Source organism: Lithobates pipiens, unplaced genomic scaffold, assembly GCF_037356315.1.
Source record: "Lithobates pipiens isolate NorthernLeopardFrog02 unplaced genomic scaffold, aLitPip1_a1.2 Scaffold_13, whole genome shotgun sequence".
In the NCBI taxonomy this organism is placed as follows: domain Eukaryota; kingdom Metazoa; phylum Chordata; class Amphibia; order Anura; family Ranidae; genus Lithobates; species Lithobates pipiens.
Window position 1 is genome coordinate 241,076,290 of NW_027507718.1, and position 12,876 is coordinate 241,089,165.

The window sequence follows — 12,876 nt, forward strand, 5'->3', positions numbered from 1 at the left end:
TTGCCATTCATCCACGACCATCACCTCATGTTGCAGCATAATGCATGGCCCCATGTTGTAAGGATCTGTACACAATTTCTGGAGGCTGAAAACATCCCAGTTCTTGCATGGCCAGCATACTTGCCAGGCATCACCCATTGAGCATGTTTGGGATGCTCTGGATCAGCGTATGCGACTGCCTGTTCCATTTCTTGCCAATATCCAGCAACTTTACACAGCCATTAAAGAGGAATGGACCAACATTCCACAGGCCACAATCAACAACCTGATCAACTCTATGCGAAGGAGATGTGCTGCACTGTGTGAGGCAAATGGTGGTCACACCAGATACTGACTGATTTTCAGACCCCCCCCCCCCCCAATAATAATGCTGTCTAATCAGCATCTTGATATGCCAAACCTGTGAGGTGGATGGATTATCTCGTCAAAGGAGAGAAGTGCTCCCTAACACAAAACCGCCCCATTAGCATATAATATGGATTAAGGTCTATCCAATCTAAAATAAAGTCTTTTTAAATGTCATCTATGGAAAAACCTGAGTGAACTCCTAAACCAAAATAAAAGAAACACTGAAACTTAGGCTCATTCACACATGCCCACAGTTTAGCTTGAAGTTTTGACAATAAAAGATAGAAGCTGGTTTGTTGCCATGCACAACTGATTCTGGCTTTCCAGTTTTAGTTAATCCCCATTATCTGTAAATTGAAAGGCAACAAAGTACTACATGACCTTGTTCACATGGGGCAATTAACTGCGTGCCCCATGCAGGCTGTGTTTTACCAGCACAGGGATGTGTAGGTGTTGTGTGCATCCCCGTGCCGACAGTCCCATAGATGTCTATTGGGACACATGACTGCACGGACACAGCCGCTGTGTCCCAATGTGACATTCATGTGTGTGCGCGAGTCCCAGGATGTCCTCCCCTGCACAAATGTCACATTGAGAAACGGCAGTTGTCTGTACAGCCACATGTCCCAATATACATCTGTGGGACTGCCGTCATGGGGATGCACGTAACACCATGCAACCCCATGCCAATAACACATGGCCCTGCATTGGGCACGCGCCTATTGCCCCACCTTAGAGAGAAACGCGAACACATGACTGAACTAAAGATGTTTGGGAGTTCTAGGACTAAATGGGTTAAAGCAGTGCCGACCCGTGTATTAAGGGCGCACGGGCACCACCCTCCTCTATCACCATTAGATAGATTCATGCAAGGAGGTGTTTTTGAAGCACGTGATTAGAGCTGTAGGCTTCAAAAAAAGTAACCTGCGAGCGTCATGCTGGGCACTCCTCAGGTCACTCAGCTGTGTTAAGAAAGCGAATAGTCATTCGATTTTCTAACACTAAACCGCCTTTCAGCCAATCAGGTGCTCGGGTCTGTTACCTGTCACCTGATTGGCTGAAACGACAGGCGCCACTATTAGATGCCTATCAGGAGGAGAGGATGGGAGATGAGGATGGCAGGAGACGCATGGAGGACCCCACTTGTCGCTATTACTCGCTGCACCACCAAGACAGGGTAAGTGCCGGACGAGCAGGCAGGGGGGTCACACTGGGGGCATTCAGGGGCACACTGGCAGCATTTGATGGGCACTGTGGCAGCGTTTGATGTAATATTTGCTTGTAGTATAATATTTTTTGTTTTTACTTAATGACTTTTTTTTTTTTTTTTTATATGCTATGCTTGTTTTGCGTCTGCTTTCTGAATACCTATTTTAGGTTCAAGAATTGGTTAGCAAGCCACTAGAAAAATGTTCTAGTAACCTCATGCATGATGATGGAAAAGGATTTCAGAGTTTACTGCTTTCACTAATTGGACTAAAGGTAATTTTTTTTTTGTTTTTTGTTTTTTTTGTTTTTTTACTTAACATTGTTAAAGCTTTTATTTCCATAGTAAAGGTTCATAACTGACCATTATTCAGTTGTCACAGTGACAGAAAGTGAAAGAAATTTTAAAATTTGTCATTAGCTCTGGAGCAAGAGGTGGTGGGGATTGCCCTAAAGGGGACACCTGTTCTGGAGAAAGCTGTAAAAGCAGGGATTCCTTCACTCTTCTGGGAGACTTTGTCATTTTCCAACAAGAGCATAGACAGCAATAAATGCCTAGCAGGGGTTCAAACCATTTCCCACACTCTTGATGATAAAAAAAAAAAAATGTATATCACTTTAATACATTCGATTGTCAAATTTGGTTGTTGACATGTACCTAAATTTACATTTACAAATTCACTAATTTTGTTTTCAGTAATTCATTTAATAATAAAGTTATGTATATTAAAGGGTTTGTGAACCGATTTGTAGAAGTCTATGCCAGAACCTCTATTAGAGCCTGGCATAGCACACTGTGTAAAGTATTTTAAAAAACGAGCAGTGTAAATACCGATTTTTATTTTTTCCCCAGCTGTCTTCAGGCCGTTCAAATCACTCGTGGACGCTTTCCAGCTCCGATGGATGGCTTCTGCGTGAGGGGACGTGATTTCCCTCTGATGTCAGCCGGGGAGATCACGAGGCCGTTCAGCTCCACCCGCAGAAGCCATCCATCGGAGCTGGAAATCAGCCGCAAATCACGTGACCGGCCGGAATACAGCAGAAAATCTGAATTCACACTGCTCGTTTTTTAAAATGCTTTACACAGTGTGCTATGCCAGCCTCTAATGGGGGGGCTGGCAGTGACAATTGACAATTGTTTTTTTTGTTCAATAATATCGGCGTGGGGGGGGGGGGGCGGCCTGCACGGAGACAGAGAGAGGAAGCTGAGGGCAGGCAGCATATGATGGAGTGACGTACTCTGACCACGGTGGTCATGGCTCAGCAGCAATGATGTTTGTGGTCAGTGCAGAGAAGGAAGTGCCAGGTTCAGTTTAGAGGGGGCAGATTACACAGCGCAAGCACTGAGCTGTTTAATCTGCTTTAAGGGACCAGGATATGATATATATTTTTTTTTAGTTAACAAACCTTTTAAGGTTTGTTTGTGTGTAATATATAAATATAAAATATATTATAGTACATTTTTTGGTGCTAATGTTTCATTTATGTATATACTTTTGAATGTGTTTGAGTTAACTGTATTTGCATATGAGTGAAAATATTTTTTTATCATGTTTAATATAAAAATAATTATGTAACAAAAAAAATTGTCTTATTTGGCAGTGTAATCCCCGGCTCTTTGTCTGGTTGTCATATACTGTTACTTTTGAACGCCAGAAATAAATGTATTCCCAAGATGCGCTAAAAGAAAAATTTCACAAATCCAACACATATTGAGGGTCAACAAAATACCCCTTTCCTCAAGGTTTCTGAACGAATGAATGATAATTTATCTTGAGCTGATATGGAGGAACACAAAGCACACAGCCTGTGTCAGCAGCTGAATTGAGTGTACAATTAAGCCAGCTACTTGTGTTTTTTAACACACACACCTGGTTTTACAACTGTTTATCCATACTTTGTGTGGTATACATTATAATATACTTTTGAAACTAAAGGTGTGGCACTTCAAATCGCAGATCTCTGTCACAAACCAAAGAAACAAGCCCATAGTCCAGATAGCCTGTCCAAATACCATTCAAACTTTTATAATAGGACAGCACCAAGACCCCAACGCTTTTATTACATTTCCCCAAACCATTGTCATGCCCCTCTACCATCACTGAGAATCCCATTAGGGATTCAGGATCTCCTCACAACCAGTTATATGACCAAATGCTTAGGCATGATTTCTGGGATCTCCAGGCAGTTGAAGAGGAAGAGTCTTATTTGATAATAGAGCTGTTTAAGATTGGCGAAAGATCCATTGGGTAGGGATGTTTTGCTGTGACATGTGCACAGTGTACCAGAAGTATTATATGTTCTGTAAAGTTACCTATATTAACACAATTGCCGATTTCAAATTAATTTTATGTTCGGTTTCTTATAGATTGCAAGAACAGCTGATGAGATCTACAGCTTTGCATGTTATACTTTATTCAGTGTACAGCAAAAACATTTATGTAAAGATAAATCACTGTGGGACATAACAAAGGAATCATTAGAAGCACTAGCAATCAAAGGCCTTATATGTGGCAAAAGCTGTCCCGAGTCAGATCAGCTTGTGTTTGAGGTTACAAGACTAGGCCAAGCAACATATAAAGGTAACCCAACATGTTGCTTCATATGGGCAATTCTTTAATATCCATAACTGCAGTTATTTGTCTTTTAATGTTTATATTGTCTTTTAGGTTCCATTGATTTATCTTACAGTGATGTGCTGTACAGTGATCTCAGAAAAGGACTAGAAGGCCTAGTACTAAAGAGCCACCTTCATCTTCTGTACTTGGTGACACCATATGATATGGTAGCACAGTGCAACCCAGACTGGATGACTTACTTTAGACAGGTGAAATATAACACTGTCAAATTAAGCTTGAATTTTGTAAAAATGTGCCGCTTATACAAGAACCTGAACTGATCCCAGACCTCAAGGCGAGACACTAAATACTGCAAAAAGAAAATTGAGTTTTTTGCACTATATATTTTGTAAACATTAATGAAGGTCAATATATTGTACACTCTGGAGTACATAACATTCAAAAATATAATTTTGTTAAAATTATATTCTGGATTTGGATATTTTTGCATACATTACATTGTTCAAGCTTGGAACAGTGTAACTATGCATTATCCATACCTGTTGGATCCCCATGGAAGCTGCAAATCTCTAGATACTACAGTGATCATCACTAGCTTCAGAGTCCTGTGCCAAGTAGCTGCCCTTCTGCATAGTGAACACACTAGATCACTCACTCTGGACGTCACACCACTTTCTCAAACTCAACTTGTCAAAAACCAAGCTCATAATATTTCCTCCCCCACATGCCTCTTTCCCTGATTTCTCTCTCGAGAGCAATGGCACAACCATCCCCATATTCCAGGGTGCTAGGTGTTATCATGGACACTGAACTCTCCTTTTGGCCTCACATCCAATCACTTTCCAAAGCTTGCCGCCTCAACCTCCGCAACATCTCCAAACTACGTCCCTTCCTAACCAGTGAAACTACAAAGCTCCTGATTCACTTCCTGGTTATCTTTCGCCATGACTACTGCAACTCTCTCCTCATTGGCGCACCTTTAACTGGTTCCCAAATGGCTAACACAGATATTCTGTGGCAGAATGGCTCCAATGGGCGAAATCCTGTATGGGTACATCCATTCCGTTAGCGGCCACCAGAGGGCGCACCCGCTGCAGGCAGGGGACCCGATGCATGTGGCCAGCGAGCACGCTCGGCGCCGGCCACGCGGAATCGCCAGCACGGGGATTTGTGGGTGTAAACCCACAAATCCCTGTGCTGTCAGGCAAGAGGAGCCATATTATTTGTTCCTACTAAGTAGGAAAAACAATGTCTCCTCTCCTAGTCAATCCTATGCCCCCACAGTTAGAACACACTGAGGGAACACAAAATTAACACCTTGATCACCCCCTAGTGTTAATCCCTTTCCTGCCAGTGACATTTACACAGTAATCGGTGCATTTTTATAGCACTGATCGCTGTATAAATGCCAATGGTTCCAAAAAAGTGTCAAAAGTCTTTGATCTGTCTGTCACAATGTCGCAGTACCGCTAAAAATCGCAGATCACTGCCATTACTAGTAAAAAAAAAAAAAATAATAATAACCTTGCCATAAATCTTTCCCATAGTTTGTAGAAACGATAACTTACCAAAAATATGTAGAATATATATTGGCCTAAACTGATGAAGAAATTTAGTTATAATTTTTTTTTTTTTTTTATGTTTGAGGATATTTAAGGTAAAAAAAAATGATTTTTTTTTTTCAAAATAGTCTCTTTTTTTTGTTTACTAACAGATTGACCTGCTGGGCATACTGTATAAACTGTACAGTATACCATACAGTATTCAGTGCTGTGTTTGCCAGTGAGACTCCCCGTCCTGCTCCTACAACAAAATCAAACTGGGCTGAGCACTGCTCAGCTATTCATAGGAAGCTTTAAGCTTTGTATTCTGTGAATGAATTCAAAGCTTCTTCTGGTTGGCTGAGGTGGGTAGATGATATCACCTCTTCTGTCTCAGGAAATCAAAGCTTTGTATTCATTCATGTAACGAGTGGTAAAGCTGAACTCCAGGCAAAAGGCTAAACACATGAAATGCATATAAGGAAACTGTTTTACCTGCCAAAGGAGATGTATTATTGCCCATCTAATTATGAGATTTATACAGCTCTGCCTTATAGCGCATGCCTGTCTGCAATGAAATACTCGTCCCTTCTCCAGCATGTGACTGTACAGAAAAAAGGAGTAGTAGACTGATCAGTTCAGCTCTGTCTGCTCTCTGCTCCTATCGACATGTCTCTCTATTGACATGTCTGCTCCGTCCCCATAGACATAAATGGGCTGCTTGTAGGCAGCACCTGGTGGCCGAAACCGCTTAAACAAGACACTCAATTCATGGACTATGGGTGTCAGCGCCTGTGAGAATGAGGCCTTACATTGCAGTTTTCCTCAGACTGAAAGAAAGGTGGTATTGTTTCTTTATCGCCTATCATTCTTATTAAAGATTGCCCAGGCATCTAATGTCTTTGTGCACTTCCAGTATAAAAATGGATTGCATAGGTTTCTGAGTTTTGAGAATATATTTTTGTTTTCACAATTTAAATTTTGTTTTTCTGTCAACATTTGTTTTTCTTAATGTACTTTCTAAACTTTGTTCTTGCTATAGAGTTTAGTAATAAAGTGGAACTAAAGTCACTATACCTATCTCCTCTTTAATGGTCCAAAGTCCCAGAGGGGTCCCTCACCAATGCCGGCATCTTCTCCCCAGGTGTCGGTCTTCAGGCACCTTGATTGGCCGGTGCAGGATGGTGTAAGTGGCACAGAGACTTTAACACACAAGAACTGTGCCTGCTATGTAAGCTGAGCTGCGCATGCACAGCTCAATTTATACTCCTCAGGGGACTGCCAGCAAGCAGGTAGGTATAATTTATTGCAAAAGAGATGTTGAGTGTCTCTTCTGCAATAAATAGTCTGCTTGGTCACAAATAATTTCCCATCCGACCACCATACTTAAAGTAGCACTAAGGGCAAAATCTTTTTCTTTACTTGGGATATAGTATGAGCAGGATATACCCCCTGTCAACTTTATTTTTGCTATCCGTATCCCATTGGAGATATTTCCTTTTACTTCCTATACCATAGCCGAAATCCCCCAAAAGTGAGGAAATCCCTGGTTGTCACCAGAATTATAGTCCCCAATGTAAGATTGCCCTCTATGCCTGTTCTGGGGTCTGCTTGGTCACAAGCTTTTGTACAAAGCCTTCATTTCCACTTTAAGCGCTCTCTATCTCATCATAATATTATGTATAAAATAATAAAGTATTTTTTTTTTCAGTTTAATCTACTTGATCCAGTGGATCAGAAAGTGGCTGGAAATGTAGGGGTGCCAGAAAGTTTTCTTGCACGCAAGGTTTCAGGCCAAAGTGTAAAAAAGGTAACTATTTATTTTTTATTATTAATGGTTATGTGGTTGTGTACTATGAATTATCATTTTTCAACTCAAATGCTGTACTTATGTTGGGTTACTTGTATAGTTTGCCTTACCTAAGTAGTTATCGCAGATACACAGTTTTTCAATACAGCAAGCTGAGGCGCAAACGTCATCGGTGGGCTGGCACAAGGAGCAAAGAAGCCTGCCACCGATGCTGTTAATTTTGAAAATGGTTGCATTGGTGGGAGTCAGCACAGGGGCAACATGATAAGGAAAAGGGGGGCATGTACATATGTAAGTATACTTGTTTTAACTACACATATAGTGATGCCAGTTTCTAAAAAAAGGATGGGGGGGGTCCTCACTGTAAGGCTTGTTATCTTTTCTATACTTTAAAGCCTAACTGCAGTCAAGGTAAAAAAACTAAAATCGGCACAAGGAACATTACTTACCTTATGCTGCTGTCTCTTCTGTAGTTGAAATTCATCCCCGTTGGTATGCCCACCCCACTTCATCTTAATTTTCCATTGCAACAGGGGTCAATAGAACTGAGGGAGCAGTGACAGCCACTCATTAAAGTGGAAGTTTAGTCTAAAACTAAAATCTCTAAATCTATTTGCAGGCACAAGCTAAGACTAACCTATGTAAATTAAAACTCGCTGTACATATCTTTTTCTGAAGCCGATCCAGTCCCGTACTGAGTTGTCAGCGGAGGCTTCTCTGTTTAGGTATGTGCAGAAGAGGCAGCGACAATGGAAGCCCCATAGTAAGTCTATGGGTGAAGTCACTTCCCAGGCATTTCATAGCCGTTGTTGGCTGTGTCCTGCACAGAGCTTTCGTCGCTGGAGAAAGGACTGGATCGGTTTCAGAAAAGGTATGTATAGTGAGTTTTGCTTTACAGGGTTAGATAGGTTAGTCTTAGATTATGCCTTCAAGTAGATTTAGAGATTTCCGTTTTAGGCCGGACTTCCAATTTAAGTTTGCCCAACGATGCCTACCCAGGCATCAATGAAGGAGAATTTCAGCTAATAACAGAGGCGCCAGCACAAAGGAGACATCCCACTGTCCCATGTGCTGAATTTTGTGTTGACTTCACTTGGGGTTTAATCCTCTTTTTTTTTTTTTCTTATTCTTGATTTTAGCAATATTGGATCAGCTAACTGGAGTATTGAGTAGATTACTTGAAGAAATATATGTCAGGAATTTAATTATATTCAAAATGCTAACACCATTCAGTTTATGATAAAGCTTTAGGCTTGGTTCACATGTATGTGGGTTCCCCATGGCTGTGTTTGCTCATGCACATCAGACCCATTCATTTGAATGAGCTGCTATATCCACATAAAAAAAAAAAATCTAGTGAAAAGGGTCCCTGCACCTTTTCAGAAAACGTGGCTGCAGGAAAACGGCATATTATATTGCAGTTTACAGTGCATGGGAGTACCATTCAGATTAATGGTACCCCCCCATGCATTTTCTCTGCGGGTGCAGGAACAGGTGCAGCACCTGCACAAGTATGAACCTAGCCTTATTCAGGATTGCAATTAAACTTTAATGAAGGCGGAGATATAATGGTATCAAACACAAAGTAGATGTCACAAACTGTGGTAACATTTTATTATATTGGCTGGATTTCTGATGCGACGCTTTGCTTTGGATAACTAATATGAAAATCAGTAAGTGCTATTGAAAAGAAAATATCTGTTTTGTAAGATTAATTTTTTATTCACAGTATTTCCCTGAAAAGTGTTGCTCTTCACATCATATGTTTTCAGTAGGTTCTTATTGTCTGTAAAGACCTGATTTGTAGTGAATGTTTTGTCTATACATTAAAAAATTTTTTAGAAAGCCATAAGACATTGTGTTTTGTATTATCTTCTGATTGTAGAATGTAGACGAAAGAGCGGTGAATCGTCTTTACTTGTCCTTCATACTGTATGCTTTGATGAAAGATTTGGACATCTGGTGTGTGTCAGGAAAATTTAACATGCCTCGAGGGTTTATTCAGAATTTGCTGAATTCGTCTGCCTCGTTCTCCTCTTGTGTTCTACATTTTTGTGAGGTAAGGCAATAAACTGTCTTTGTACATTGTAAAGCAAATGGTTTAGCATTGTAATGATTGCATTTAATTAAAGAAGTGGAAGCCCACTTTTACCTTCTTATCAGCCTCAATTCTTCACAGCAGTGGTTCACAAGGGTGTTCAAAATATTTCTTTAGGGGTTTTGTTGACTGCTTACTCGGTAGCATTACCATGACAGGTATCACCATGTAACCACCACCTGTCTGAACTTGACACAAACACCAATTTCTGACCCCACCATCTGCATGTTACAGCAAAAATCAAGATTTGTCTAAAAGGGTCATTTTGTTTTTAACCTTTAAAGTGAACTTTTCAATTAACCCAGTATTTAAAAATGGTGTACCTTCGTAATCTGGTCCATTAACGGTTTCAATTACCACCCTTCTTTTCCCCAAAATGCTTAGGCTAAGCAGACCCAAAGGCACTTTTACCTTCTCAAAGTAAAATTTCTGGGTCTTGGAAGATACACTGTATTGGAAATTTTGTTCAACAGTTTATATTGAGCAACCATTTCTGTAAACCTTTGCAAAAGAATGGATTGCTTTAACCAGTTGCCGACCGCCGCACGACGATGTACGTCGACAGCATGGCACGGGCAGGCATATTGGCGTACATGTACGTCCCTTGCCTCCCACGGGTCGGGGGCCCGATCGGGCCCCCGCCCGGTGCCTGCGGCGGTCGGTTTTCGTCCGGGAGCGATCCGGGACGAGGGGGCGGCCATTCATTCATGGCCACCCCCTCGCGATCGCTCCCGACGAATAGGAATCCCCCGTGACATCACTTCCTCTCCTGTAATGTAAACACAGGAGAGGAAGTGATGTATTCTCTCCTCCGTGTCGGTATTTTTCGTTCCGACACGGAGGAGAGCGGATCGGTGAGTTGCACCAACACTCTACACACACAGTAGAACATGCCAGGCTCACTCACACCCCCCCTTTACCCCCCGATCACCCCCCCAATTACCCCTGCCCCCCAGTCACAGTGACACCAATGTCATTTTTTTTTTTTTTTTTTTTTTTTTTTTGCATTGGTGTCATTTGTGACTGTAATAACTGTTAGGGCAGTTAGAGTTAGCCCCCTTTAGTTCTAATGTACCCCCCTAACCCCCCCAATAAAGGTTTAACCCCGTGATCACCCCCCGTCGCCAGTGTCACTAAGGCTGGGTTCACATTGCAGCGGTTTATGAGAACGAATGTGATTCGCACCGCACTGCAGTGCAAATCACATCCGATCTCTGTGCGATTCGAGTTCAGCCATTCGCCACACCCGCCGCACCCACCGCAAATTCGCACGGGACCCTTTTTTTGGCCCGCAGCAGAATCGGATCGCATGGGTGTTCACACCATGCGATCCGAGTTTGCAGATCGCACTGCGATATGCGAACTGATCTGGGGGTGTTAGTAACATTTCACTGACACTCCCAGCAGTTCGCATAGGGCAGTGTGAACTGCCGCCGGGAGGCATGCGATGCGGGAACCCGCCGCGGATTCGTGGCGTTTCCGCATCGCTCCAGTGTGAACCCAGCCTAATAAGCGATCATTTTTCTGATCGCCGTATTAGTGTCACAGGTGACGCTAGTTAGGCAGGTAGGTATTTAGGTTCGCCGCAGCTTTTTATAGCGCCAGGGACCCCCATATACTACCGCATAAAGCCCCCTGATTGCCCCCTAGTTAACCCTTTCACCAGTGATCACCATATAACTGTTACAGGTGACGCTGGTTGGTTAGTTATTTTTTATAGTTTCAGGGCACCCGCCATTTATTACCTAATAAAGGTTTAACCCCCTGATCACCCGGCGGGTGTCATTTGTGACTAATAACTGTTAGGGCAGTTAGGGTTAGCCCCCTTTAGTTCTAAGGTACCCCCCTAACCCCCCCAATAAAGGTTTAACCCCGTGATCACCCCCCGTCGCCAGTGTCACTAAGGCTGGGTTCACATTGCAGCGGTTTATGAGAACGGATGTGATTCGCACCGCACTGCAGTGCAAATCACATCCGATCTCTGTGCGATTCGAGTTCAGCCATTCGCCGCACCCGCCACACCCGCCGCAAATTCGCACGGGACCCTTTTTTTGGCCCGCAGCAGAATCGGATCGCATGGGTGTTCACACCATGCGATCCGAGTTTGCAGATCGCACTGCGATATGCGAACTGATCTGGGGGTGTCAGTAACATTTCACTGACACTCCCAGCAGTTCGCATAGGGCAGTGTGAACTGCCGCCGGGAGGCATGCGATGCGGGAACCCGCCGCGCATTCGTGGCGTTCCCGCATCGCTCCAGTGTGAACCCAGCCTAATAAGCGATCGTTTTTCTGATCGCTGTATTAGTGTCACAGGTGACGCTAGTTAGGCAGGTAGGTATTTAGGTTCGCCGCAGCTTTTTATAGCGCCAGGGACCCCCATATACTACCGCATAAAGCCCCCTGATTGCCCCCTAGTTAACCCTTTCACCAGTGATCACCATATAACTGTTACAGGTGACGCTGGTTGGTTAGTTATTTTTTTATAGTTTCAGGGCACCCGCCATTTATTACCTAGTCTCACTAGTGTACCCCTAAATTTAGGGGTGTCTACTTTCCAAAATGGGGTCATTTGGGGGGGGTTTGTGCCATCTTGGCATTTTATGGCCTTCAAAACTGTAACGCCCTTAGAAAGCCTGAAGGCGGTGCTTGGTTTTCGGTGCCCCGTACGCGGCTAGGCTCCCAAAAAGTCCCACATATGTGGTATCCCCGTACTCAGGAGAAGCAGCAGAATTTATTTTGGGGTGTCATTTCACATATGCCCATGGCATGCGTGAGCAATATATCATTTAGTGACAACTTTGTGAAAAAAAAAAGTTTGTAATTTTCCCGCAACTTGTGGCAAAATATAAAATATTCCATGGACTCAACATGCCTCTCAGCAAATAGCTTGGGGTGTCTACTTTCTAAAATGGGGTCATTTGTGGGGGTTTTGTGCCATCTTGGCATTTTATGGCCTTCAAAACTGTAATAGGTAGTGAGAAGTGAACTCAAAAATTTACGCCCTTAGAAAGCCTGAAGGCGGTGCTTGGTTTTCGGGGCCCCGTACGCGGCTAGGCTCCCAAAAAGTCCCACATATGTGGTATCCCCGTACTCAGGAGAAGCAGCAGAATTTATTTTGGGGTGTCATTTCACATATGCCCATGGCATGCATGAGCAATATATCATTTAGTGACAACTTTGTGAAAAAAAAAAAAAAAAAAAAAGTTTGTAATTTTCCCGCAACTTGTGGCAAAATATAAAATATTCCATGAACTCAACATGCCTCTCAGCAAATAGCTTGGGGTGTCTACTT

The 12,876-nt window shown here is 42.8% G+C and overlaps 1 protein-coding gene across 2 annotated transcripts in view; it reads left to right on the forward strand.

Moving 5' to 3' along the window:
* HELQ (helicase, POLQ like) overlaps window positions 1–12,876 on the forward strand; it is a 59,180-nt gene that overhangs the window by 32,122 nt on the left and 14,182 nt on the right. For both annotated transcript variants that reach the window (XM_077476418.1, XM_077476417.1), the window contains 5 exons: window positions 1,726–1,830; window positions 3,923–4,136; window positions 4,224–4,381; window positions 7,386–7,484; window positions 9,370–9,543. In XM_077476418.1, coding sequence (XP_077332544.1) covers window positions 1,726–1,830; window positions 3,923–4,136; window positions 4,224–4,381; window positions 7,386–7,484; window positions 9,370–9,543 — 750 coding nt within the window. The remainder of the gene's footprint in view (window positions 1–1,725; window positions 1,831–3,922; window positions 4,137–4,223; window positions 4,382–7,385; window positions 7,485–9,369; window positions 9,544–12,876) is intronic.